At 53.3% G+C, this 23135-nt stretch overlaps 6 protein-coding genes across 6 annotated transcripts; 3 read left to right on the top strand and 3 right to left on the bottom strand.

Annotated features, from left to right (window-relative positions):
- The first annotated feature begins 64 nt into the window (after positions 1 to 64).
- CDEST_03339 (Putative GNAT domain, acyl-CoA N-acyltransferase) lies at positions 65 to 1173 on the top strand. The gene has a single exon (XM_062919498.1). It carries the CDS (start codon positions 287 to 289, stop codon positions 869 to 871), a length of 585 nt encoding a protein of 194 aa, XP_062775549.1. The 5' UTR covers positions 65 to 286; the 3' UTR covers positions 872 to 1173.
- Positions 1174 to 1578: 405 nt separating this feature from the next.
- CDEST_03338 (Putative glycoside hydrolase, family 37, six-hairpin glycosidase superfamily) lies at positions 1579 to 4407 on the bottom strand. Its single transcript, XM_062919497.1, has 4 exons — positions 3956 to 4407; positions 3529 to 3884; positions 3163 to 3463; positions 1579 to 3107 (listed from the first exon to the last, which is right to left on the bottom strand). The coding sequence occupies exons 1-4, from the start codon at positions 4132 to 4134 to the stop codon at positions 1916 to 1918; spliced, it is 2028 nt and encodes a 675-aa protein (XP_062775548.1). The 5' UTR covers positions 4135 to 4407; the 3' UTR covers positions 1579 to 1915.
- A 2140-nt stretch (positions 4408 to 6547) lies between these two features.
- CDEST_03337 (Putative aromatic amino acid beta-eliminating lyase/threonine aldolase) lies at positions 6548 to 8179 on the bottom strand (the record flags this gene model as incomplete). The annotated part of the gene is made up of 4 exons (XM_062919496.1): positions 6548 to 7367; positions 7427 to 7685; positions 7750 to 8004; positions 8158 to 8179. 4 exons carry the CDS (start codon positions 8177 to 8179, stop codon positions 6548 to 6550), a joined length of 1356 nt encoding a protein of 451 aa, XP_062775547.1.
- Positions 8180 to 9475: 1296 nt separating this feature from the next.
- Positions 9476 to 11800, top strand: CDEST_03336 (Putative glycosyl transferase, family 17). The gene has a single exon (XM_062919495.1). The coding sequence runs from the start codon at positions 10600 to 10602 to the stop codon at positions 11737 to 11739; it is 1140 nt and encodes a 379-aa protein (XP_062775546.1). The 5' UTR covers positions 9476 to 10599; the 3' UTR covers positions 11740 to 11800.
- A 585-nt stretch (positions 11801 to 12385) lies between these two features.
- On the bottom strand, positions 12386 to 16641 carry CDEST_03335 (Putative small GTP-binding protein). The gene is made up of 4 exons (XM_062919494.1): positions 14552 to 16641; positions 14334 to 14406; positions 14229 to 14248; positions 12386 to 14119 (listed from the first exon to the last, which is right to left on the bottom strand). The coding sequence occupies exons 1-4, from the start codon at positions 14599 to 14601 to the stop codon at positions 13711 to 13713; spliced, it is 552 nt and encodes a 183-aa protein (XP_062775545.1). The 5' UTR covers positions 14602 to 16641; the 3' UTR covers positions 12386 to 13710.
- A 1234-nt stretch (positions 16642 to 17875) lies between these two features.
- Positions 17876 to 22207, top strand: CDEST_03334 (Putative DNA-directed RNA polymerase, subunit 2, hybrid-binding domain, RNA polymerase, beta subunit). Its single transcript, XM_062919493.1, has 3 exons — positions 17876 to 18061; positions 18114 to 18605; positions 18671 to 22207. The coding sequence occupies exons 2-3, from the start codon at positions 18138 to 18140 to the stop codon at positions 21878 to 21880; spliced, it is 3678 nt and encodes a 1225-aa protein (XP_062775544.1). The 5' UTR covers positions 17876 to 18061; positions 18114 to 18137; the 3' UTR covers positions 21881 to 22207.
- The last annotated feature ends 928 nt before the right edge of the window (positions 22208 to 23135 follow it).

Here is a 23135-nt window from a genome sequence, read left to right as displayed (position 1 = left end):
GCGGCTACATTTCCCTTTTCAACACAGTCTCTGCTATGGACCGTATCTCCCGTGATTATGCATGAAAACTCCCTGCAGCAGCACGAGCTTGTAACTCTTGGTACCGAGGAAGAGCTAACTATCTTTGTTGGCTCTCTCCACTATGCTCTGAAGCTGCAAGATTTTGTTCAGGTGACTTGGTGTTTTCTCTCTTATCCATGAGAAACTGCCTACCTTCTTCTCCCTTGCCGCCCCCTTCCTCATCCAGGTTGTTCCATCTGATCTGTTGCCAACACAACCATCAAACATGTTATCCACAACACAGACTGTCGCGCACAGCAACGGCGCCACCAGTGGTGCCGTGATAATCACGAAGCGGCTCCTTGTCCGGCCTTCCACATTCGCTGACGCCCCGGACATGGCACGACTTGCAAACAACCTCAAGATAGCAAGAAACATGCGGAACACCTTCCCATCGCCTTATCTGCTTGAGCATGCCGAGGTCTGTCTCACAATGTGCGCCAAAGACCCGGGCAACGACTTTGCCGTTTGCAGACTAGAAGACGGAGCCTACGTCGGCAACATAGGCATCATCCGCGGCAATGATGTGTTGCACCGTACCTGGGAGCTGGGCTACTGGATTGGCGAGGAATATTGGGGACAAGGCTTTGCTAGCGAAGCCTTGGTGGCCCTCTGCAGATTCTGTTTCGAAACCCACCCTGAACTGTTGAGGTTGGAGGCGTCCATGTTCAGTACTAACACGGCGAGTCGGAGAGTGCTTGAGAAGGCTGGCTGGACACACGAAGGTACCAAGAGGCAAGCCGTTGAAAAGCAAGGTCGAGTGCTCGACCTCTTGCTGTTCTCGCTTCTTAGACATGAGAGTCTTTGTTGAAATCTGGACATCCAGCTTCAATCCGGTTGAGAGATTCGAGTAATGGCGAGGAAGTCAAGACGTCAGGGAGAGGGCTCAGCATCGTGCTGGCAGCGCTCGGGAAGTTTCGACATGAGGCATACAGCACTCGGATGCTTGCAGAGCAGGGAATACGGGTTATATGGCGTTGGTGGATTGCGGTCATTTTCTCATCACCCTAACCAGTCGATTGATGGCAGCGTCGTTGCCTTTAGCAATTCATCACCAACCACGTCTTTTGTGCTACGAATCTCAAGTATTGTCGTTGTCGAACAGAACAAAACAGGGTGGCTTGAAGATAGCCAGTCACTACTGTACCAACTAAAACACTCTCGCGGTCAACACGGTAATGCTCAAAAGGGGACGTTACTGGCCTTGGGGAGCCGGTAACTGGTGGTTTCTGCTTGATGACAAAGTTCTCTGTAGCGACATCTCGCTGAAGGACTTCCTTCGACCTGGCCTCATCCTCTCATAAGCTTGTTCCAATCGAGGCCATCGCGCGCCTGTGCGGTGCCGAGTATTGTTAGTTTGCAGCCAGGCCATCACATTTGAAATCAGTTGCGATTTGAGTGGAGCATCGAATTAAAAGATGGGCTGGTTTGATAAGCCCGGTATATCTGCTCTTATATGTCCAAAAGAACGTCGAAACTGGCGATGTCGAAGATCTCTCAGACTTGGTGAACTTGAAGGGGGAACGGAATTCAGGGCCGTTGCAAGCGTCTTTGATTGTGATAAACTGCCACTTTCGCCTTGTGTATTTCTCTTGCCCTCGTCCTTGCCATCCACACCACTCATAACCCTTCACCGGGTTCCTTTCCCGGTGCTTTTTATAGAGTAGAGCTTCTTAGTCGCAATGACGACGAGCAAGAAAGCCAAAGTCCCGTTATTTGACTCCGAGAACGACAAGCATACCAACAGTTTCCGCATTACGCGATGTGAATTATGTATGCATAGTATTATGTCTAGCGATTGCAAATCAGTGCGATGCACTCGTTTAGTGACTTCTCGGTGGCTTCACAACTTCTTCTATGCCTCTACCGCGCGCCTGCCAAACTTCTTGGTCCAGCTTGCATCGTAGTGGTTCAGCTCAACCGCGCGTTGAGGTAAGCTTCTCTTTCCAGGGTGAACGTTGGCCGCCGTTATGTTTCCGCAATCTGGCCGCTTCAAGTCGTTTCCGAACACATCGACCGCCCATAGGAGGACGCCGTTCGTCCAGCCGAAACCTTCCACCACCTCGTATTCTCCTCCACTTCCGGCGACATTGGTCGCGTTGTCGCCATACTTCTCGAACATGGTACCGACGTTCTGGGATGACAGGCCCTGCAGCTGGGGGGTCTCGCTCGTGGAGCCTCCCGTCGCATACCATGTGCAAAAGGTTGAGTCTAGGTACCGCTGGCCGAGGCGGAGTGCAAGCTTCTGAACATCGCACCACGCGGGATCCGATTCCCCGAAGGTAGCAGGCGTTTTGCGTAATCCTTCCATCAGGATGTGCATGAGCGGTGGCCAGACATTGGGTTGATCCCATTGTTGCCCAGTCTTGAGATTCGTGGCCGGGATGCCGCCCTTCTTGATGTCCAGATACTTCTCCACGCGCTCGAACGCTTGCTTTACGGCATAAGGGTTATTCTTGAGATGGGCCGGTGCCGCCCCCGTCCAGAAGGGATAGAACTGAGAAACGGAGAAGAGGACTTGCTGCTCTGATTCGGCAGTTTTGGTCTCGACATCGCTAGCGTCGTCGTCCTTCGGGATGTAAATGTTCTGGGCTCCCGAGGTGACGTTGTAGTCAAAATAGCTTGCCAAAGTCGAATTCCACATCAGGTCGTACATTGCCTCACTGCGATTATTGGCGAGCTGGGTCCAGGCGGCTGCTCCGGTGCTGTTGTCTGTGGATTTCAAGAGAGCAGCAATGGTGATCTCGTTCCAATAGAGTATGGCGTTGAGCTCCACTGGCACGGTGTTGAGAATGTTCAAAGATCTCAGAGGGAAGTAGACATCCCTCGTCGCATCCTCGGGCCTGGCAATCCAGCGAGAAGTGTAGTCCCAGCCACTCTCGGCGCCGGAAGCCAAGTTGGCGTACACACGAGCCTTTTCGGTCTCGTTCAATGTCTCGACTTCCGGGTAGATTATGCCGCTTGTAGAGTAATATGAGCTGTTAGAAGCAGTGATGTAGTCTTCTCTGTACGATTCCGGACGGGGTTGTGTGTTGGTTACGTTGTATCTGGAGACAAACTGTCAGCCCCGATCATAGTCTTTGGCAACCCGAGCTGACCCACTGGTTTAGACGATATGTGGTTCCATTCTTTACGACTTCAATGGTGCGGTTGGTGGTCCAGAACTCGTGCTCTTTGATCAACAGTGGAATTGCCCGCTGAAGAATGCTCCTATCGTTGGTATACTCAACGTAGAGACGCACCATTTGCGCTAACAACGGCGGCTGTGAGCGATTAAGGTAGTAAACTCGGGCTCCATTGGGCACAATGCCGAATCTTTCCACAAAATCGAGGAAATTTTCAACGGTGTTCTTGGAGATTTCGGTGAAGGCACCACCGGTCCGCAGGAGGCCCTCGAGAATCCCTGTCCGTGTCGAATGGTCAGCAATCACGCCGACAACATGGAATGAAGTTTAGAAGGTCATTTACAGTAACTGTCCCAGTAGTATGGCTCTCGAAATCGCCCACCAGCGACGACGAATGTTCGGTTCACCGGGATGAAGCTATTGGGGAACGAGGTGTTACCGCCCGACCCTACGTAGGTGCGGGTAAGGTCCGGCCAAATGTCGATGACCTTCTGTGAAAACTCCCTGATCACAGTGTCGTTGATCTTCTCGAGAAACTTCGGGTCTGTCTTCAGCTGGTCCTTGGGGACTGCTTTGAGCTCGTTACCCGCTTGAGCAAAGTTGGCGCGCAGGAAGTCGTTGAGCTCCGTGTTGTTACTGAGTGGCTTCGATATGTTGTTGAAAGCAACTTGGATGTCTTCAAGAGATTTGATGGCAGGCCTAGATCGAGGAAGAAAAGTCAGAAAAGCTCCGGTTGAGTATGGACGCAATATCCGTTCTTGGGCACTGACATGTCTACAAACGTCTTCGAATCGGAGAAAGGCCTCGCCAACTCGATTTCCTTCAGTATCTCACCATAGCAATAGATGGGTGAGTCGCACGGAGCAATGACAGAGCCATTCTCATACAGAGCCTGGGCTGCCCGAGGCAAGACAGCCAGAGCTACGAGTGCCAATGCGATGTTGATCATGGCGTCCAATTGAGCTCTTGAATACAACTATTCTTCATACAAAGATAGCGGTGTGGGACGGGAAGAGCAAGGAACGTGAGAAGCAATCCGGTAGCTTCGGATGACGAGACCTAGGACGGGTATATATGGGGGAGGGGGCACACATCTTACCTACTGCGCGGTACCAAGATCAGCACAATTTCACTTTGTGAGGGGAAGCTTGGACAAGTTCGTCACTGCAATGGATCACCACCAACCTTTGATAAGGCAATGTAAGGCAAAGGCAGACACCCAGAAGAGGGGGCGTGGGAAGAGCAACAGGGGTTCGTCTGGGATGTCGGACGTTGCGACCAGACGACCGCAACTTTCTTCCCCACATAACGTAGGGAGGGCATGGTGAGAGTTACATGGGTAGCCGAGCAAAGGGTCAACGTCGTGCTGCTGCGCCGTTGGGCTTGGGGGAGAGCGGCATCTTGGTTTGCGGCATGGCAGACGACACGTTGGACGCCACAACACGCAACCTTACGGATCGAGACAAAGTATTGGCACATCGAACCTGGGCTTAACAAAGCTGGCTGGCTGGTCCGCTGGCTCCGCTTGCAGACTGATAGCTCTCTCCGCATGGTCCAGCTTTCCTGGACTGTCCGCAGTAGAGCCGCAGTGAGGGGGTCATATGATGACGGATTGGCCGCTTATTTTCTTCTAGCGTCGGAGGGTGGTGTGTTTCCCGGCTTTGGGGCTATGAAGAGGCCAAAAATTTGTCGAGGAGTTCTTGCAAGGCAGATTTTACTAGTACAAGCCAATTGATAGGTGTGAGTGACGGGTGTCGTATGTCATTCCGCCAGAATCGTGTACACGTACAATGACGTCAGTAAAGATGGGCAGAGGAAGAAGTACTCAGAAAAATGTTGGCTGCGGTCTACCTAGCGACCTACCTAAGGTAAAGTACCTACGGAGCTGTACTTCCTCAGCGGACTGGCGGGGTAATGTTCGCCTTATCCGGCGTTTGTCAGACCACCTCTTCACTGTCATTGGAGGGCCGGGCCGGCCTCTGCGGAGCAGCTTGGCGCCCCCAGAGCTTTCCCCACACTCCCCCGGATGTGGCCCCGTCCTGGCTAAAAAATGCTGTCTCAACCCGTTTTTAAATGGTCATGTATGTCAGCGGCGGTGAAAGCGTCCTTAGTGTCTATTTGGCTTGGAATTCCAGATTTTGTGACATGCTACTTTTTAGTGCAGACGGATCAAGCCCGGTTCCAAGAACCAACATGATCTCGACTCGACGCAGGGCATAACTGAGACTTGCGCAACGTCGGCGGGGCTTCCTGCAATGCCACGAAGGTCTGCTAATAAAACACCGACAACCTATCACAGCAAGTCGGCCTTTGTAGGATTCTCCGGCGTCCGCATGCTTAAATGGCGAGACCGACGCTCATGGTGTGAGAGAAACTCAATGCTTATTTGTTGCATCTGATAATGCGAAACTTTCCTAAATTAGAGGTTGAGGATCTTATTGGTCATTCCCTTTCAGTTTAAAAACATCCCAAAGGTGTTTACCTGTACGAGGTATTGTATCCGAACACTGCACTTCGTTGGAGAAGATCGGGCAACAAGACCCGCTCGGAAACAATATAGAGTTTATGCCATTCACCTCTCGGGAGCTCGCACTTATTTTCGTACTTTTAACTGTAGAGCCTTCAATTTGAAGCATCTGTAGACCCATCCAAGAAATTAAACTAGATAGGTTGTGGAAACTGACTAGTCTCTCGTCACTCACAAGAGAGAGCGTTATAGACCAAGGTTTGATGTCGATAAAATCTCCGAAATATTATATCTTACCGCGACTTGAATCACAATGTTCAGCGTAGTGAAGACAGGTAACATTCCATGGATGGCCTCGTAGCAAACTGTGTGATACATGGCGCCTTTACATCACTTGACAGTGAAGGATGGTTGAGAACAAAGCCTGCCCTGGGCTTCGGAACATCGATTATGGCGACTGAAGACCGCGAATTTATCGAAAACCGATCTAAAGAAGGGAAGCTCTAGACGGGTGCCAGACTAACCATGGAGATTCTTGACGCCTGTCAGTGAGACGGGACTGATGAGTACCACAGCACTGTCAAGCCGCCGTTGAACGTGCGTCACCAACGCACCTGCTTTAGCAGTTTCGGGAGATCAGATTTACACCCGACGGGACTGACTTAGTGAGAGAGAAGACTTTGAAGAACCCTAATGTTCTTCCAACGAAATTGGCGAGGCAGCTTTGCGAGAGGATGCATGCGTCACTCGAGGGGGACGTTGTGATTGATGGTGATGGTTTCTTGCTTACGCCGTCGGCCAGTTATGCCAGACGTCAAGATATGTCGTATCAATGCCATTCTTTAGGCATCCTCCAAATCGGCAGTGATTGCCAAAATGTTCTTTGGGGCATGCCTCATCGGGGCTTGTAGATGTTTGTTGGCCCCTGGTTCTGTTTTGCCCCCGGGGCGCCGCCTTCCAAGGCTCGTCGAAATACTTGTTTTAGCCTCGGGAGAACCTCATCTTCGTTCTGGGCAATTTGGTAGTGAACAACCAATCGGTTTCCAATCAGCTTCAGGCCTGCCTCCTTCCCAAATGCGACGAAAGCCTCAGTGCTGCAACCAGCCGCATCCAGATCAAGCCAGCACATGTTGGTCTCGACAGGATGAGTGAGCTTGCCACCCAGGCCAACCCAGAGTTTCTCAATCGTCTTTGCAGTCCCGTGAGACAACTTCAGAAGCCCGCCTTCACCATTGGGTCCCTTCCCGAATGTTTCGTCAACGGCGACCCTGGCAGGAGCCGCCACGACTCCAGACTGGCGAAGACCGCCTCCTATGGATTTGCGCACCCACCGTGCATGCTTAATGTGTGCCGAGCTCCCCACGAGGATACTTCCGATTGGGGCACCAAGGCCCTTGGAAAAACACAAGCTGACGGTGTCAAAGAACGAGCAGTATTCGGACAAACTGCCTCCCCCTGCCGCAACAGCCTCCCATAGTCTGGCACCGTCGCAGTGGAACTTGATGTCGTTCTTGTGCGCAAACTCGGCTATCCTCTTAACCTCTGCCAGGGGTGTGATCACACCGTTTAGAGTGTTTTCCAAGCTGATGACTCTGGTAGGACAAGTGTGGACATCATCATCGATATCAGCGTTGGCTTCAATGTCCTCCAGTGTCAGGTAGGCTCCGTTACGCGGCACAACGGCCTTGACCATGGCACCGCTTAGGGAAGCAACACTAGCAACGCCGTATTAGCAGTTGTGACAAATCATGGGAGGCAGAAAGAGTGAACGAACCCGCCCGCCTCATACTTGATAATGTGAGCGCGGTGATCGCACAGGACACTATAGGGAGGCTGCGTGAGGAGGCTTCGAAGGGCCAGCTGGTTGCCCATGGTTCCCGAGAGAACCAGCAGAGCGGCCTCCTTGCCGGCAAGCTCGGCCACATGAGACTCGAGCTCGATCGTCGTGGGATCTTCCACAAAGACATCATCCAGCAAACTGCAAGACTGAATAGCAGCCAGCATTGAGGCTGTTGGGGTTGTCATGGTATCGCCTTTTCCACGGTTAGTCAGCAGCATCCTTTTGGACGTGGGGAGCTTTTGAGGTCTTGGACTTACTTCGCAGGTCGAAACCCGCGGGGCCGAGATGGCCAACCCACGCATCCTGTTTAGGGGTACTCATGGTGCTACGGACTGCACCACTGACAGCGGAAAGAGGCACGGCTTCTGATGATCGAGGAGATGGCGATGTGTGAAAGGAGGCCTTGACGGCTGGGAATGTGCGGTGGGTGGAGGGGTAGTAGGTTGTTAACAGCCGTTGCGGGGTCCATCGGCCACAACGTCGCAATAAGGGCGCATGCAGGCCGGACATAACTGTGGGTGCACTGGTCAGCGAACCCGAACCGGTTCCGAGACGGGGACATCAGACATCCGGGATTGTGTGGAAATGCAATCAACGAGTTAGGGCGGGATGGGCCGGGTTGGGAACGAGTTGCGGTCGGCATCGAGCATGTTTGGAATACTTACTAGGTAGTTTGGCTGTGCTCATTCTGTTTGACCGAGACGTGGTGGTTTTGTTTCTGGGGTAATTACAGAACCCCGATTGTTGGGGCAGGCGAACGTATAAGGAAGCGGAGACGGTGTCCAGAAGATATAACCACAGAGAGTGATATCGTCTGCAGAAGGCGTCACACGCCAAGTTGGGTTCGTGGGGTTGGTCGGATGACGGCAATATCAAGTCCTCAGTGAGACACGAGTTCTAATTGCAAGGCTCAGAATATACAGGAACGAGAATCTAGCAACCGAGGAGCTTGTTCACCATAGAGCGAAGGGCTACAGGAATGTGAAGACGAACGGACTGGAACCGTCCCGCCCTCGCCTATCTTATCTAGATCTCCATACCTGGAAATGCATACTGGCCTAGGATTGGCCATTGAATACAATGCACTGGCTGTGCGGAGTATTGGGGAAGCGGGGAAATGACCTCCAAAATGGACTGCAAAATTGTCTCGAAGCACCTAAGGTAAACAATTAGGTGGCCAACCTCACAGCGTCGTAGAGACTGCAAGCCAAGTCCAAAGGATACCTAATAAGGAATGTTTACGCTCTTGGTCCCAACGCAAAGTAACTCCCCACGCCCTCCATTGTTCGGAATATGCCTGAGCCACCTGTTCCCCTCCCGGTTTCAAGCTACGCCAAGCCAATGCCTCCAGGGCAAAGACAGACGCGTTTCTGTCGGTTAAACAGTCCGTGGTTCAAGCACACTCTCTATGGGAGATCTCCTTAACCGTGATGCTTGGCTCAAGGGGGGGGCGGAGAATATTATGAACAAGTCTCTTTCTTGGGAAACCCTGAGAACCTGCACCACCTTTCCCTGTTAAGAAGCGAGTTCATGGCATTAAATGGGGGCTTTGAACAACACCTTGACGCCAGGCAGCCGTCAATAACCATATCCACCAGTCGTGGAATTCCGCAGATGATGGCAGCCGCCTCGTAGCCAAGTCCATGATTGATTGCGGTACGGACATGCTGCGCCATTTTTCTCATTACGCAGGGGGGATTTACTCAGCGCCCATCCGCAAATCATGATGATGACGGCCAGCCGTAAAGACCGGCCCCACCATGCGTTTTACTGCGGTTCTCTTTTTTCTTCTCAATTTTTTTTTCATCGAGTAAGAAGAAGTAAAGATAGCATCCCACATCGTAAACTAGTTATTCGAGCGCATGGGAAGCCACTGTGGAAGAACACGAAGGGATCCACTAATGACGCCCCGGCAAAGCTTCTTCCTGTTTAAGACCCTGCATGTAGCAGCGAATGGCAGCTCCTTAGCTCGGCTTGGCGGCACCAAGTCCCCGTCCTTCCCGTCAACATCACCGTATCGCTCTCTCACACTACATTTCTTGTCGTTTCCTCAATGCGCAATAGACGGTCGGAAAAGCCTCAGTCGCCCTGGCGGATCACGTCACACAACGGATATTCTTTTTGCAACTGGAAGTTGATCCTAAGACTGCACGAAGGTCCTTGAGACCCGACTGTGGCCCCCCCAACGATTCCAAGAAAGGAAACACGAGCAGATCCTCGTGACGATCCTTGGAGGCCCCATCGATATTTGCGAGAGGCCGGGGCTATGCCGATAGGCACCTGTTTGCCATTTCTCCTCGAAACGCAGCTGAACAACGGACGACGCAAACACGACTGCGGACTGGGGGAGCTCCTCCCACCATGCGTGCAGGCCGAGAGTTACACATTGAGCTGAGGTGGTCTGGGCCACTCACCATGCGTCCGCCCGCCGGGCCAGAACGATGCGAGTTGAACGGTTGATCTTTACTCGGCCCAGGGGGGTCCCTTGGTTTATTTGAAGCAGCGCCGTTATGCTTTTGATAAGCCCTGGATTGGCACACACGGGTGGCGGCAACGCAAGCTACGACACAGCTCCTTCCAATGTGCTACCTGGCCGCCGAGGTGCATGTTCAATTCAGTTTAAGTACCTGTTATGCGAAACCGCCCTTGATTTCCGACTAGCAGGTAACAAGGTGCTCGAGCGCGTCCGAGCCTTGACCCAAGCAAGCATCCCCTCCGTACCTCTATGTTGTTACCTTATATACGGATCTGGAGCCCGCTCCGTTAGGGTCGCGGCATGCCACACCTGGCTTCCGTTGCTGACGAGTAACTCTCATCTCTTTTCTTCCCAACGCACCGGGTGGTCCTGGAGCCTTCCGTACGGACCTGGTCATCGAACGAATGCTGTCGTCGTCCAGCAGTCGCCATACCGAGGTATTCTACTTTCCAGTTACATCAGTAATGCCAACCTAGAAAGCGTCACATCGGTCAGTTCATCTGCCTGCTGAGGGACCGGTATCTAAAGTACAAACGGCCTTATCCGTTTCCACCGCAGGCACTTCGACTAGCCTGAGTGAGCCACCAATACGATCCTCGCATACGGTCTCGACCCTTCTCCAGCTGGCAAAATGGTCTTACAGTGGCACGTTGGATCGCCAGTTCTGCTGAAAGCCGTGCTGGTGGTGGGAGTATGCCTTGTTCTCTATATCAGCCAGCATCCCGCTCTTGACAGGTTTGACCATCGAATTTCGGGCCTTGATCTGTCTCTGAACCTCCCCAAGGGCGGACTGAGTTTTGATAACAACAAGAGCGACCACACTGGCTTTTACTCCTCCGAAGCCGCCAGCCAGTTTTGCAAACACCATGGATACCCCGTCTTCGCCCCCCAGACAGCATCTGGCCGGCGAAAAGTTTACGATCTCTTCATGGTGAATACGGAGCTCGACTGGATGGAGATTCGTCTCAACGCCACATTCAACTACGTTGATTACTTCATCATCGTCGAGTCTCCCAAGACTTTTACCGGAAGGCCCAAACCACTTACTATCAAGGAGAACTGGGAGCGATTCAAGCCGTACCACGACAAACTCATATATCACGAGCTCGAGTTTCCCCCAACCTTCAGCCCGAGGAGGTCATGGGACTACGAGGACCTGCAGCGCAACGCCATGTACACACAAGTCTTCCCCAAGCTCACCGGCAGGCGAAGCCCGGCATACGGGGACGTCATCCTTGTAGCGGACGTCGACGAGATTGCCCGGCCCGAAACACTGCTCGTGCTGAGGACGTGCCGGTTCCCACGACGCCTCACGCTGCGGAGCCGTTTCTACTATTACAGCTTCCAGTTTCTACACACGGGGCCCGAATGGGAACACCCGCAGGCGACCTTCTACCAGGGCTCACGAACGCTCCTGCCGGCGAACCTCCGGATGGGCGACGGCGGATTTAAACCGCTCAATGAGCTCGAGAAGTCGGATCTCGGGAACGCGTGCTGGCACTGCTCGAGCTGCTTCGCAACCGTCGAAGAGTTCCTCACCAAAATGGCGTCCTTCTCGCACGAGTGGATGAACGGCGAGAAGTTCCGCGACAGAGACCGGATTGCGGACGCCATCAGGAGCGGCAAGGATCTCTGGGGCCGCGACGTTGATCAATTTGTGCGGCTGGACAACAACACGGATATGCCAAGCATCTTGCTCGAGGAGCCAGACAGGTTCGGCTACATGGTGAATCGGGACGGGCCTTCGGCTGGGTTCACCGACTATCCATGATTGATTGAGATCGTTTTTGTCTGTTTCGATAACGGGGCTTGCCTTAACGCACCGCCTCTTCTGGTCACCATAGATAGTAACACGGTGCATTGAGAAACGGATTTGTAGGTTGACGAGAGACATTCAGGTCCGCAAGTAGTGAGTTCGTGATTGGGTTATCGGGACAATTGATTTGCGGATGCGGGACAACGAGAAGGGACAGAGCGGTTAGGTTCTTCACCAAATGAGTCGTACCCCGAAGAGAGGACATTTCAGAATTGATTTTCGAAATTAATTCCCCCGACGATGCCGTCTTGGCAGGGTCGAGATGACATGTATAGCAGCAGGTACAGATCATGGAAGTGTCCATTGTGTAGGTACAGACAGGCAGGTAGTATCAAATTGAGCGCCGATTTTTGTCCAAGCTCGTGTAGGGGTTGACGAGTGGGAGGAGCAGCTGTCCGCGGCGGTCCTGACTGTCGCTCGCTCGCCTTGTGGTAATTAGCGTCCCGAGCAGCACCAGGCCCCATCCCTGACAGCTCATCGTGGCATCGCCCAGGCAGGTACCACGATAGGTGTAACTTTAGGTGCCTACTACTAACAAATATGCACCATGTTTCCCTTACTCTCTTCCAACCATTTTCTCTCTCCGTCTCTATCTCTTGACCCTTACCCCTCTAACTTCACCGCGATCCCTTTCACATTTCATTGCATAATTCCCCAGATAACCGAGACATGAGACACGAGACACGAGACACAAGACCAAGAGACAGACAACGCACAACGCATACACACACATACGCACATACACCACGCCGCCCCCTCCCATCCATCCCACCATGGGCCCTGCAGCCAGCAGGTGTGCGTGGAACACCTAGGTTTTTATCTTTATTTATTATCAACACCAAAGTGTCGGTTGGCGGACGAATCATGGCGCGCCAGGGAGGACCTGGAAGCCGATGCATTGATGCGCTGGCATTGTTTTCGTTTTTTCTTATTCCCTACCTACCTACCTTCCCAGGTACGCCTTCCCTGCCCCTCGTCTGTGCTTTGCGCTTGCACTGCCAAAAGGATGGGCAAAAGTAGAGGAATCGGAATATGAGGACGATGAAGCAGAAACATATCTTCCCCTCCAACCCCACCACCGTGTCCGAGGCGGTCTGGTTTGTCTTGTCAAGTTCTCTCATTTTCATTCTTCCTGATCTTACTCTCAACTACTCTATGGCCACCACCAACACCTTCACCACCACTGCCGCCGCCGCCACAACCACACCGGAAGGGACACTCTGCTCTGCCCAGCTCAGTTCAGCGCATCCGCCATGCTTCAGAAGGGTCCATCTCACTCATTGTATCGAAGTAAAGCTACCTTCGCGTACGTGACAGCCTTTTGACATGACTAGATCTGGTTCACGCAAATGATCAAGCGATCGTGCATCAGTCATGATATTCATTCGTCTACTCTCGTAGCATCATCATGGCCACCACCACTCTCTCTCTCTCTCTCTCTCTGCTCTCTACTGTGTTCCATCACCCCCCCCAACCGCGCGTCAATAATTCTTGGCTGTGCGGCCCGCCCTTCTCAAACTAGGAAAGACAACCCGGCCGACAAACTCTCTCAAACAAAGGCAAAAGCCTTGCATGCGTATCGAATCTTCTGATTTCCAAAGCACCGCCCGAGAGACAACTCCACCCGTGTGTGCGATGTGGTAATAAAAAAAATTGTAATGGGGCCAAGCAGGCTCGCAGGCTCTACTGATGCTGTCGCAGACCGACCAAACGCCAAATATTTCGCAGATTGTAGGACAGAATTCGATACAACACCTTGACACCGAGCCTTGCACCCGAGCGAAACATGTTTCTTGGCCTCGTCTCGAGGCGCCACTTGGCCGACTTTCAATATCCCCGTCAGACAAGCAAAGTGTTGTGCGCGGCCAGCAAAGCAACAGTGAGATGCCGCACATCGAGATCCCCGACACACAGCGGCGACACAACTCATTTGTTCGCCCACTTCATGAGCCACTGAAGGACAGCATCCAAGTTCGTCTCCTCCTTAGCGCTGATGCCGTAGCAACAGACTTCGCGGTGGCCTATGGACTTGAGGTCAAGCGCATCAATCAACTCATCGACCGATAACCTCTGCGGGAGGTCCGACTTGTTTCCCAACACAAGAAGCGGAATCTCTCTTAACGAAGCTTGGCCCATAAGGGCATGGAGTTCTTCGCGGGCCTGCTGCAACAAATCCACATCGGCAATATCGACGATGAAGACAATGGCGTTTACGCCACGGCAGTATCTCTCCCACATCGTTCGAAACCTGGGCTGGCCCCCGATATCCCAACACTTCAGTGTAACGTGTCCTCGTTGCACCCGCTTCATGTTGAATCCGACCGTCGGGATCGAGCTACACGAGATCTCGGTTAGCCGAAGATGCCGTTAGCCGAAACAGACCACTCCAAAGAGCGCACACTCATCGATTTTCGGGGCATCGAGAAGGAGAAAAGGTCGCTTACTCGATCGTGAACTCGCCGCCCTATGAAAGAAAGACAGAGAAGAGGTTAGCGAACGACCAGCTCGGGTGCGGCCAGAAATGGCATGTTTATTGGATTTTGACTTACTGCGAGGACTCGAAGTAGGGAGGTTTTGCCCGCATTCTGCAGGCCTATCATCGTCACATCCATCTCGGTCGCCCTGCCGTCATAAATCAGTACGGGCTCGGATCATCAACACCATGAGGGGCAGGGTGGGCGCGATGGCAGCGGGGTATGGTCAGAGCGCGCAAGTCGAGGCGCAGGAACCACCCCGCTGCCCATCACTGCGAATGCAGTGCACTCACCAAAACGTCCTCAACAGCCAATCGTACACCTTCCGGAACAGCCCCGCCATGATTAGAAACGACGAGCACGAGTACGAGCGCGATGGAGATATGCCAGCGTGTGTAGAGTGGAACAGAGAGGGGGGGTTGGTTTTCGCAGGCAGGCAGACGGCGTGGCCAGTCGTTGACGGTTGGTTGTGATCGATCCTGTCACAGTGCAGCGGTGAAATATGTCCCGCGACGATGGGAGCCTGGTGGTTGATGGACGGCGGGACGGTGGTGATCTCGTCGAGAAAGGACGGCGAGACGGTGAGGGAGATGACGGGTGTGGGGTCTTGGTTCGGGAGCTTAAGTATTCGATGCGCTCAGACGCCTTTCGAAATTAGGAATAAAATGTCTCGTATGACCCGTCGTAGCCGAGCAAATGCTGCAAGTCAAGTCTCGCGGGCATGGGCGAGAAGAAGGGCGCGCGGAGGATATTAGCTTTGTGCGATGATGGGGGCGGGAAAAGGTGTAGAAAGGCTCGAAGGGTCGCTCGTTCTCGTTGGCGGGTGATGACAAGCAAGCAGCGGTACAGGTGTAGGTGAGGTGCAGGTAGGTAGGCGCAAGCCAGAAGAGACGGGAGCCCACACAGGTGACGCTTGACCTGGTCTGGTCTGGCCTGGCCTGGCGCGGAGAAGGTACCGGCAACGTCTCCACAAGCAAGGACGGGATGGGGTCGTAACTTGTGGGTGCAAGGTACCTACTTGAGTACCCTGGTCTGGTCAGCTCTGGCTCCGGCTTGAGGTGAAAGCTCGGGATACGTGAAAGAGCGATAACCGCGTTGACAGGGTCTGCAGCGGTTAGAAGTCGACGACTAGGGTCTCATTCGTTTGCTTGTGCCGGGTTGATGTGGATCTGGCAACGGTAGACGCGAGGAGAGGGCTGAGAAAGGAGCTGATCGTACATATATCGACCGGGTGTGGTGGATGTAGCGTCGGGTATGTTTCTTATGTGTGCATGGAAGCAGTGCACCGACGACGATGGTGGCGGCAGCAGTAGCAGGGATGAAGTGCGAACACGGCAACGATAAATAAAAGTCGACAAGGACCGGCGTTGAAGGCAGGGATTTCCCAACCACGGGCGCTCGCTTCTCGCCTATGATGAAGCTCCTGGCAAAACGGTCAATGCTCCTAGGATGTCGTGAGCACGAACATGGGCATTTGCACGAGCCGGCGCCGAAGTCGTTGGAGATACCCAAAGAGTGCCAAGACTGAGTGAACGGGATGTAACCGATGTTGGTACCCGACGCGATGATTGTGATGGTATGCGGTTGAGAGGCTGATGAAGGGGATGTGGTGCGATATCCAGTCGTCAGAACAGTTTAAGGCGGACCCGAGATGGTTTCTAGTCGACCAGTGTTGGTGGGCCGAGGCGTTGTGTTTCGGGCCGCGTGGTATCCCAAGCAAAACTAAATGTGGACGATGGCCTGCTCTCAACCAGCTTACTGAGCCAAAGGGTAAGGTGAGCAGGGTTATTTTAGGTGACCACAGGCGGACGAGTGTGTGTTTCCGAGTGGAGACAGATGTGTCGAGATAGCAAGGAGGCCGAGAAAGAAGGCGCGTGATTGCAAAAGTGTCGCGAGCGGCACAAGACCAGATCTGTCACTCCCGTCCAGGAGCTGCGCGCGGACCGAGGCGAGACAGCGCGATCGATGGAGGGTGCAAAGGTTGTCACGGGGGCGGCGGGCGACGGACGGCGTCTAATGAGCTGCTTCTGTGATGAGATGAGAAGTGCGGATGCTTGCGAAACAACGGGCGGCTCGCCGACGACTTGTTGGAGGGGAGGGTTCTTGGGAAGCGTGAAATGTTTGGCCACGCCCGGGAACCCAACAATGGGGGTCTTGAAGTTGCTCGGGGAAATGCGGCCAGGGTAAACGAAATGAAAACCCAGCCTTTGTTGGAAAGGGCAGGACGCGAGTATTTAGCAAAGTCGGGGCAAGGCAGGCTGAGGGTTCGGGCAGGCAAGGTGCGGTGTCCCAGGTGCAGGTGTCTCTCAAGTAGGTACCTATCCAAGGTTAGGTAAGGTAAGGTAGGTAGAGTGAGATATGGGGAACAGAACCAAGTCGAGGCATACATAGTAGGTTCCTCAAGGAAGATCATCCCCTTGAATCAAAGAGAAAGAAATAATGTAAGCACTGGGCGAAGCAGGCAGAACCGGGACGGGCAACCAAACAGACCTGGGCCTTCCTAACCAGTCACTTCACTGTGAGAGTGTCAGAGACCGGGCAGTAAAGAGGGGTGTGTTATGCGCCAGGCAGGGGTTAAACAGCACGCTGCCAAATCCACCACCACCTCCGTCCTCCTTCCCCGGCGCCTGCTGAATGTACCTCCCGAATGAGTGGGTGCGTACCCCGGGCTTGGAGTGACATGCACATCAGAGCATAAAAGCCGCCTTGGTACTCTGAACCTGGGGTTGGCTTGACTTATTAGGCCCCAGCAAGTACAGGTTGGGCTGCAAGTCGCCAGTTGCTCACTGTGACATCTGCTAACAAGGAGTCGCCGTTGGCTTATGGTGCAGGCCAAGATTGGTTTCTAGTTTTGCCAGTTGCGTCTCTAGACCTGACCTCCTTGGGTGATTGATTGATTGATTAATGATGATGATGATGATGATGATGGGGGTGGGATCTACTAACGCAGACGCAACATAATTACTTCATGCATGAAGACCTTACATGCATACATACTTCGCAGTTCTTGCCTTCGAGCCTCATTCCGCAGAGATGCCTTCCGATAGCCACTATCTCGGTGGGTGTTGGCTGGGCTATCTGAACATCCTCAGGCTTTGCTAGTTCAATATTAAATCATCCGTGTAGGCTTGTCGTTGTTGAATGGCAAAAGTTCATCGAAACCACACGACTTTCAACTAGTCGGGTGGGTTATCTGAGTCCCTCACTTTGCCCAAAAGCTGCCGAGCGTTGACATGTCGAGTCCCGTCCTTCATTCCCAGCTGTAAGGGGCCAGGTCACACCGAGCAATAGCGGCGGGTCACTCAAACTCAACAGAAGCAACGTGACAGATTAGAGGTAACGGACCAGTAGTATCTTAACACAGAACAGGAAACATGTCTTGTACGAAAACCGACTCTGTCTAACACCGGTGAACTCAGTGAACGACGTTAGGTGGGTCGGCTCGGTGTCGCTGGTTGGTGGACTGCTTGACTGCGCTCTCAGGCTCTGTCTGTTCGAAAAAAGGTCCCGCATATTCGATAAATACAGTTTATACACTGTGCAGATAACGGTCGCGCTTCTCACCGAGGTCCCGTCATGATTGGCCAGCTCGAAATTTTTCCCGCTCCAACGATTCAGCGATCCAGCGCTCCATAATATTTTTTTTGTTCTCACCGGGACCGACTATCGATCTTTTCTTCTCCGGCCCAGCAATTCCGGTGTAGGAAGACAGTTCGGTTCAGGTTCACCTTGTTCCCGTCGCCTTCGTCTTGCGCAGAAAGCCAATTCTACCCGACGGCCGCACCCGTATGACATAGCGTCTGGTATGGTGCCGTACCCAGCCTAGGCAACCTGACGTTCAGCTAACAGTTCTAGTCGCAGGTGAGCAAGAGAGCGAACATGGCCCCTTCGGCGACCAATACCGAGTGGGATCACCAATACAACACCCTCCGCCGCGAGAACCTTTTCCGCAACCCCCCAAAAGATCATACGGCCTACCCTGCCCTCCAAGAGGCCGTCAGCCCTCACATCGACTCGTTCAATGCCCTGTTCAGAACCGACGGCAAGAGCCTCCTCGCTCGTGGCCTAGAGGATATCGGCACCAAGACCTACTTCGACGGCGACGACAGGGCTGGCCTCGAAGGCAAGAACCGCCTGTCCATTCGCATCAAGGGCGTGTCACTGCAGAAGTCCCAACTGCCCCCCTCCAACAAGTTTGCCAGGAATCGGGAAATCTTGCCTGCCGAATGCAGAGAGCGCCACTGCACGTACCGAGGAAGACTCTCCGCTACCTTCGAGTACAGAATCAACAATGGCGATCCCAAGGAATTCGTTCGCGAGCTTGGTCAAGTGCCCATCATGGTCAAGGTAAGCAATTGCATGGCATTGCGCGCTTCGAGCCAGCGCATGTGAAGCTGATATTGTATCCGCAGTCCAACAGATGCCACCTGGAGGGCAACTCGCCAGCGCAGTTGGTACAGAGAAAAGAGGAATCCGAGGAACTTGGAGGCTATTTCATCGTCAACGGTATCGAAAAAATTATTCGGATGCTGCAAGTCAACCGCAGGAACTTCCCCATGGCGATCAACCGACCAAGTTTTCAAAATCGTGGCCAAGGCTACACCCCCTACGGTATCATTCTCCGATCCGTTCGACCTGATGAGACATCTCAGACCAACGTCTTGCACTACTTGAGCGACGGCAACATGACTTTCCGCTTTTCCTGGAGAAAGAATGAGTATCTTGTGCCGGTCATGATGATCCTGAAGGCGCTGGTGGAGACAAACGACCGCGAAATCTTTGAGGGTCTCATCGGTCTGTCCGGATCCAAGTCGGCCAAGAACACCTTCTTGACGGATCGTGTTGAGCTGCTTCTCCGGACATACAAATCTTACGGTCTGTACAGCAAAACCGAGACAAGAGCTTACCTCGGTGAGAAGTTCCGCGTGGTGTTGGGCGTGCCAGACACCATGTCCAACTACGATGTTGGTACAGAGTTCCTGCGCAAGATCGTTCTTGTCCACCTTGGCAATATTAATGTCACCGAAAAGGAGGATAACGACAAGTTCCGGATGCTTCTTTTCATGATCAGGAAGCTGTATGCTCTTGTGGCTGGCGATTGCTCAGTCGACAACCCTGATGCCGTCCAGAACCAGGAGGTACTTCTGGGTGGTTTCCTCTACGGTATGATATTGAAGGAGCGCTTGGAAGAGTTCCTGACCACTGCTGTCCGTCTGTCATTGCGAGAATGGACCAGAAAACACCCTGCTACGCCCTTCACATCACAGGACTTTGCCAAGGAGTTCCCTGCCAACATCTTTAGGCACGCCAACGAGAACATCGGAAACGGACTGGAATACTTTCTCTCCACTGGTAACCTTACCAGTCCATCTGGTCTCGACCTACAGCAAACTGCCGGTTTTACGGTTGTCGCGGAAAAGCTCAATTTCCTTCGTTTCCTTAGTCATTTCCGAATGATCCACAGGGGTGCCTTTTTCGCCGAGCTGAAGACGACAACGGTCAGAAAGCTTCTGCCCGAGTCCTGGGGCTTCATGTGCCCGGTACACACTCCTGATGGTTCTCCCTGTGGTTTGCTAAACCATCTGGCCCACAAGTGCAAAATCATGACGGAAGCCGTCGATGCATCCAAGATTCCCGGTCTCGTTGCGGAGCTAGGTGCCGTGGAGACGTCTTCCGCTGCAACGGATGAGAGCGTCGTCGTTATGCTTGACGGCAGAATCGTTGGCTTCTGTACACCTCGCGAGTCTCTTAGAATTGCAGATACTCTCCGCTACTGGAAGGTTGAGGGCACCCACGGTGTACCTTTGCAACTCGAGGTTGGATATGTCCCTCCTTCCAACGGCGGATCTTACCCTGGTATCTATCTGGCGTCTGCCCCGGCGCGTATGGTCAGACCTGTCAAATATCTTCCCCTCGACAAGGAGGATTTCGTCGGTCCTCACGAGCAGCCTTACATGTCCATTGCCGTCGTGGAGAATGAGATTGTGTCCGGAGAGTCAACCCACGTGGAGGTCACACCCACGAACATGCTTTCCATTCTGGCCAACATGACACCTTTCTCAGATTTCAACCAGTCCCCCAGAAACATGTACCAGTGTCAGATGGGTAAGCAAACTATGGGAACACCGGCAACTGCCCTGCGGTATCGAACAGACAACAAGATGTACCGCTTGCAGAGCGGCCAGACGCCCGTTGTACGATCGCCTCTACACAACACGTACGGATTCGACAACTTCCCCAACGGGTTTAACGCTGTTGTGGCGGTTATCTCGTACACCGGTTACGACATGGACGACGCCATGATTCTCAATAAGTCGGCGCACGAGAGAGGATTCGGACACGGTACCATTTACAAGACAAAGAAGATCACTCTCAAGGACGAGTCAAGGACCCGAGCCGTCAAGAACATTTCCAAGCTGTTTGGCTTTGCCCCTGGCGGCTTTGTCAAGGGGCACTACCGCGGTCAGCTCGACGAGGACGGTCTGCCCTATGTTGGCCGACTGGTCCAGGAAGGAGATGTCCTCTGCGCGTGGCACACGGTTTCAGCCGACTACAGCGGCAAACTCATCAACCTCGACGGCCAGACGCACTACGAGAAGTACAAGGAATCCGAGACGGCTTTCGTCGAGGAGGTGCGTGTGATTGGCAGTGAGACGGGCAACGAACCTGCCCAGACGATCTCCATCAAGCTCAGAGTTCCTCGATCGCCCGTCATTGGTGACAAGTTCTCTTCCCGTCACGGACAGAAGGGTGTTGCCTCCCAGAAGTGGCCGGCCGTCGACATGCCCTTCTCCGAGTCCGGCATGCAGCCCGATGTCATCATCAACCCTCACGCTTTCCCGTCCCGTATGACCATTGGCATGTTCGTCGAGTCACTTGCTGGAAAGGCGGGCGCTCTTCATGGACTGGCGCAAGATTCGACGCCGTTCAAGTTCAATGAAGAGAACACTGCTGCCGACTACTTTGGCCACCAGCTGATGAAGGCTGGATACAATTACCACGGCAACGAGCCCATGTACTCCGGTATCACTGGAGAAGAACTGGCGGCTGACATTTACGTCGGCGTTGTTTACTATCAGCGTCTGCGTCACATGGTCAACGACAAGTACCAGGTGCGAACGACCGGACCAGTTGTCCCTACGACTGGGCAACCCATCAAAGGTAGAAAGCGCGGTGGTGGTATCCGTGTGGGTGAAATGGAGCGTGATGCGCTGCTTGCTCACGGCACGGCCTTCCTGCTGCAGGATCGTCTGCTCAACTGCTCCGATTACACACGATCCTGGATCTGCCGAACCTGTGGCTCGTTCCTCTCGGTTCAGCCGACGGTCTCGCCTTTTGTGGGTAAGAAGAAGCAGGTAACGACAGTCCGCTGCAGAAACTGCGCAACCCAGCTCGATGCCGGCGACGCGGAGAGCGCCGCCAATGTAGAAGGGGAGATTTGGGAGGATGGACAGGGCAACCAATGGGTTGGAGGCGAGAACACCACGCTTGTTGTCGTTCCGGGTGCACTCAAGTTTTTGGATGTAGAATTGGCGGCTATGGGTGTCAAGCTGAAGTATCGCATCGACTCTCGCGATGCGCCTCGTAAGGGCCCCTTGAAGCCCATGTCATCATTACCGTAGACGCAAGGCGTTTGGCAGAGAAAAGTTGGAGGCTACCTTGTAATTCCATGATGATGTACCATGCAAATATGGGCAAACATTTGGTGCCTGCCAGCTTCCTGATATGATAGATAGGGTCGACTTGATCAAAGCCTTTCCATGTTTGTGCGGAACGTGCCTCGGGGCTTGACTTCGTCTCCAACGCCTGGGGCCGAAGGCCGAAGGGGTTGGTAAACGGCAATAAGAATCGAGGATATAAAGACATCAGGATAGCGTAGCGTCTGCATGTGCCGACTGGCCACAACCAAATACAGTGTCGTTTGTGTCATGCAGGTGGCCGAGTCCAACAAACACTCATGTTCCCTGGCGTCGTACGAGCAACGTCGGCGTCCGTGATGTTTGGGGCTTGGCCATCGGTTGATAGCCCAATGGTCCAGGTTTGAAATTACACCGTCTTGCCCTCCTGATTTCAGCATTCCTCACCTGAGATTCGCAGTTTGCCGAGGCTATTCAGACGAGCGGAGGAAGCCGTCTGTGAGAGCCGTTCCATATGATGTTTTCCTATGTTACTATATATACGGCGGAAATATGCCGTCACTCACATCTTGGGAATGCTCTCGCGGGGAAAATTCAGCCAGGATGTCTGAAGTTGAAACAGGGAGACGTTGCCTTTTCGCTTTACGTCTTCCAGTCGAAGTCACCGTACAATCTCTATTCGCAAATGCTCCAAGTGACCTTGTGTGGGACGTTGCGCGGTCTACTTGATTTTAGTCATAACCTTCGTCCTTCGTGTCTCTTACGCTCAAGCGGAAATGCTGTGAGGTCAGGGCAAGAGATGTTTACCGGAGGAGGAAGGCGAGTTGGATGCTTGGTTACGGAAGGCGTGGCCGGTCTCGTGGACGACAGGACCCATGCTCCGTGCTACTTTCCCACACCCGCAGGAACCAGACTCGATCAGTGTTGCTGTTCTTTGAGGCTTTGTATACTTTGGCGCCCTCTGGTTCCCTTTTCAGCTGGAGGCTTGCTGCTCACACTGTCAAGAAACGATTACGGGCAGGTCGCTTGCCTCACATCACGACCATGCGGCGTGCCACGCACCTTTATTTTTGTTTGCCGTCTGTTTGAACCGTCCTCGACCACTGCCACTCTACAAGCATCCGTCTTCACACCACTGCCGTCTTTTTGGTCTTCTCCGTATCAAAACCCTCTACTCACCGCCGCCACACCTCCCGCGATACCCGATTTACCACGAGTCGAGATCAGAGAAGTTCCAAAA

The sequence above is a fragment of the Colletotrichum destructivum genome, chromosome 2, assembly GCF_034447905.1.
Source record: "Colletotrichum destructivum chromosome 2, complete sequence".
Taxonomy (NCBI): Eukaryota; Fungi; Ascomycota; class Sordariomycetes; order Glomerellales; family Glomerellaceae; genus Colletotrichum; species Colletotrichum destructivum.
This window is presented reverse-complemented; position numbering and strand designations above follow the sequence as displayed.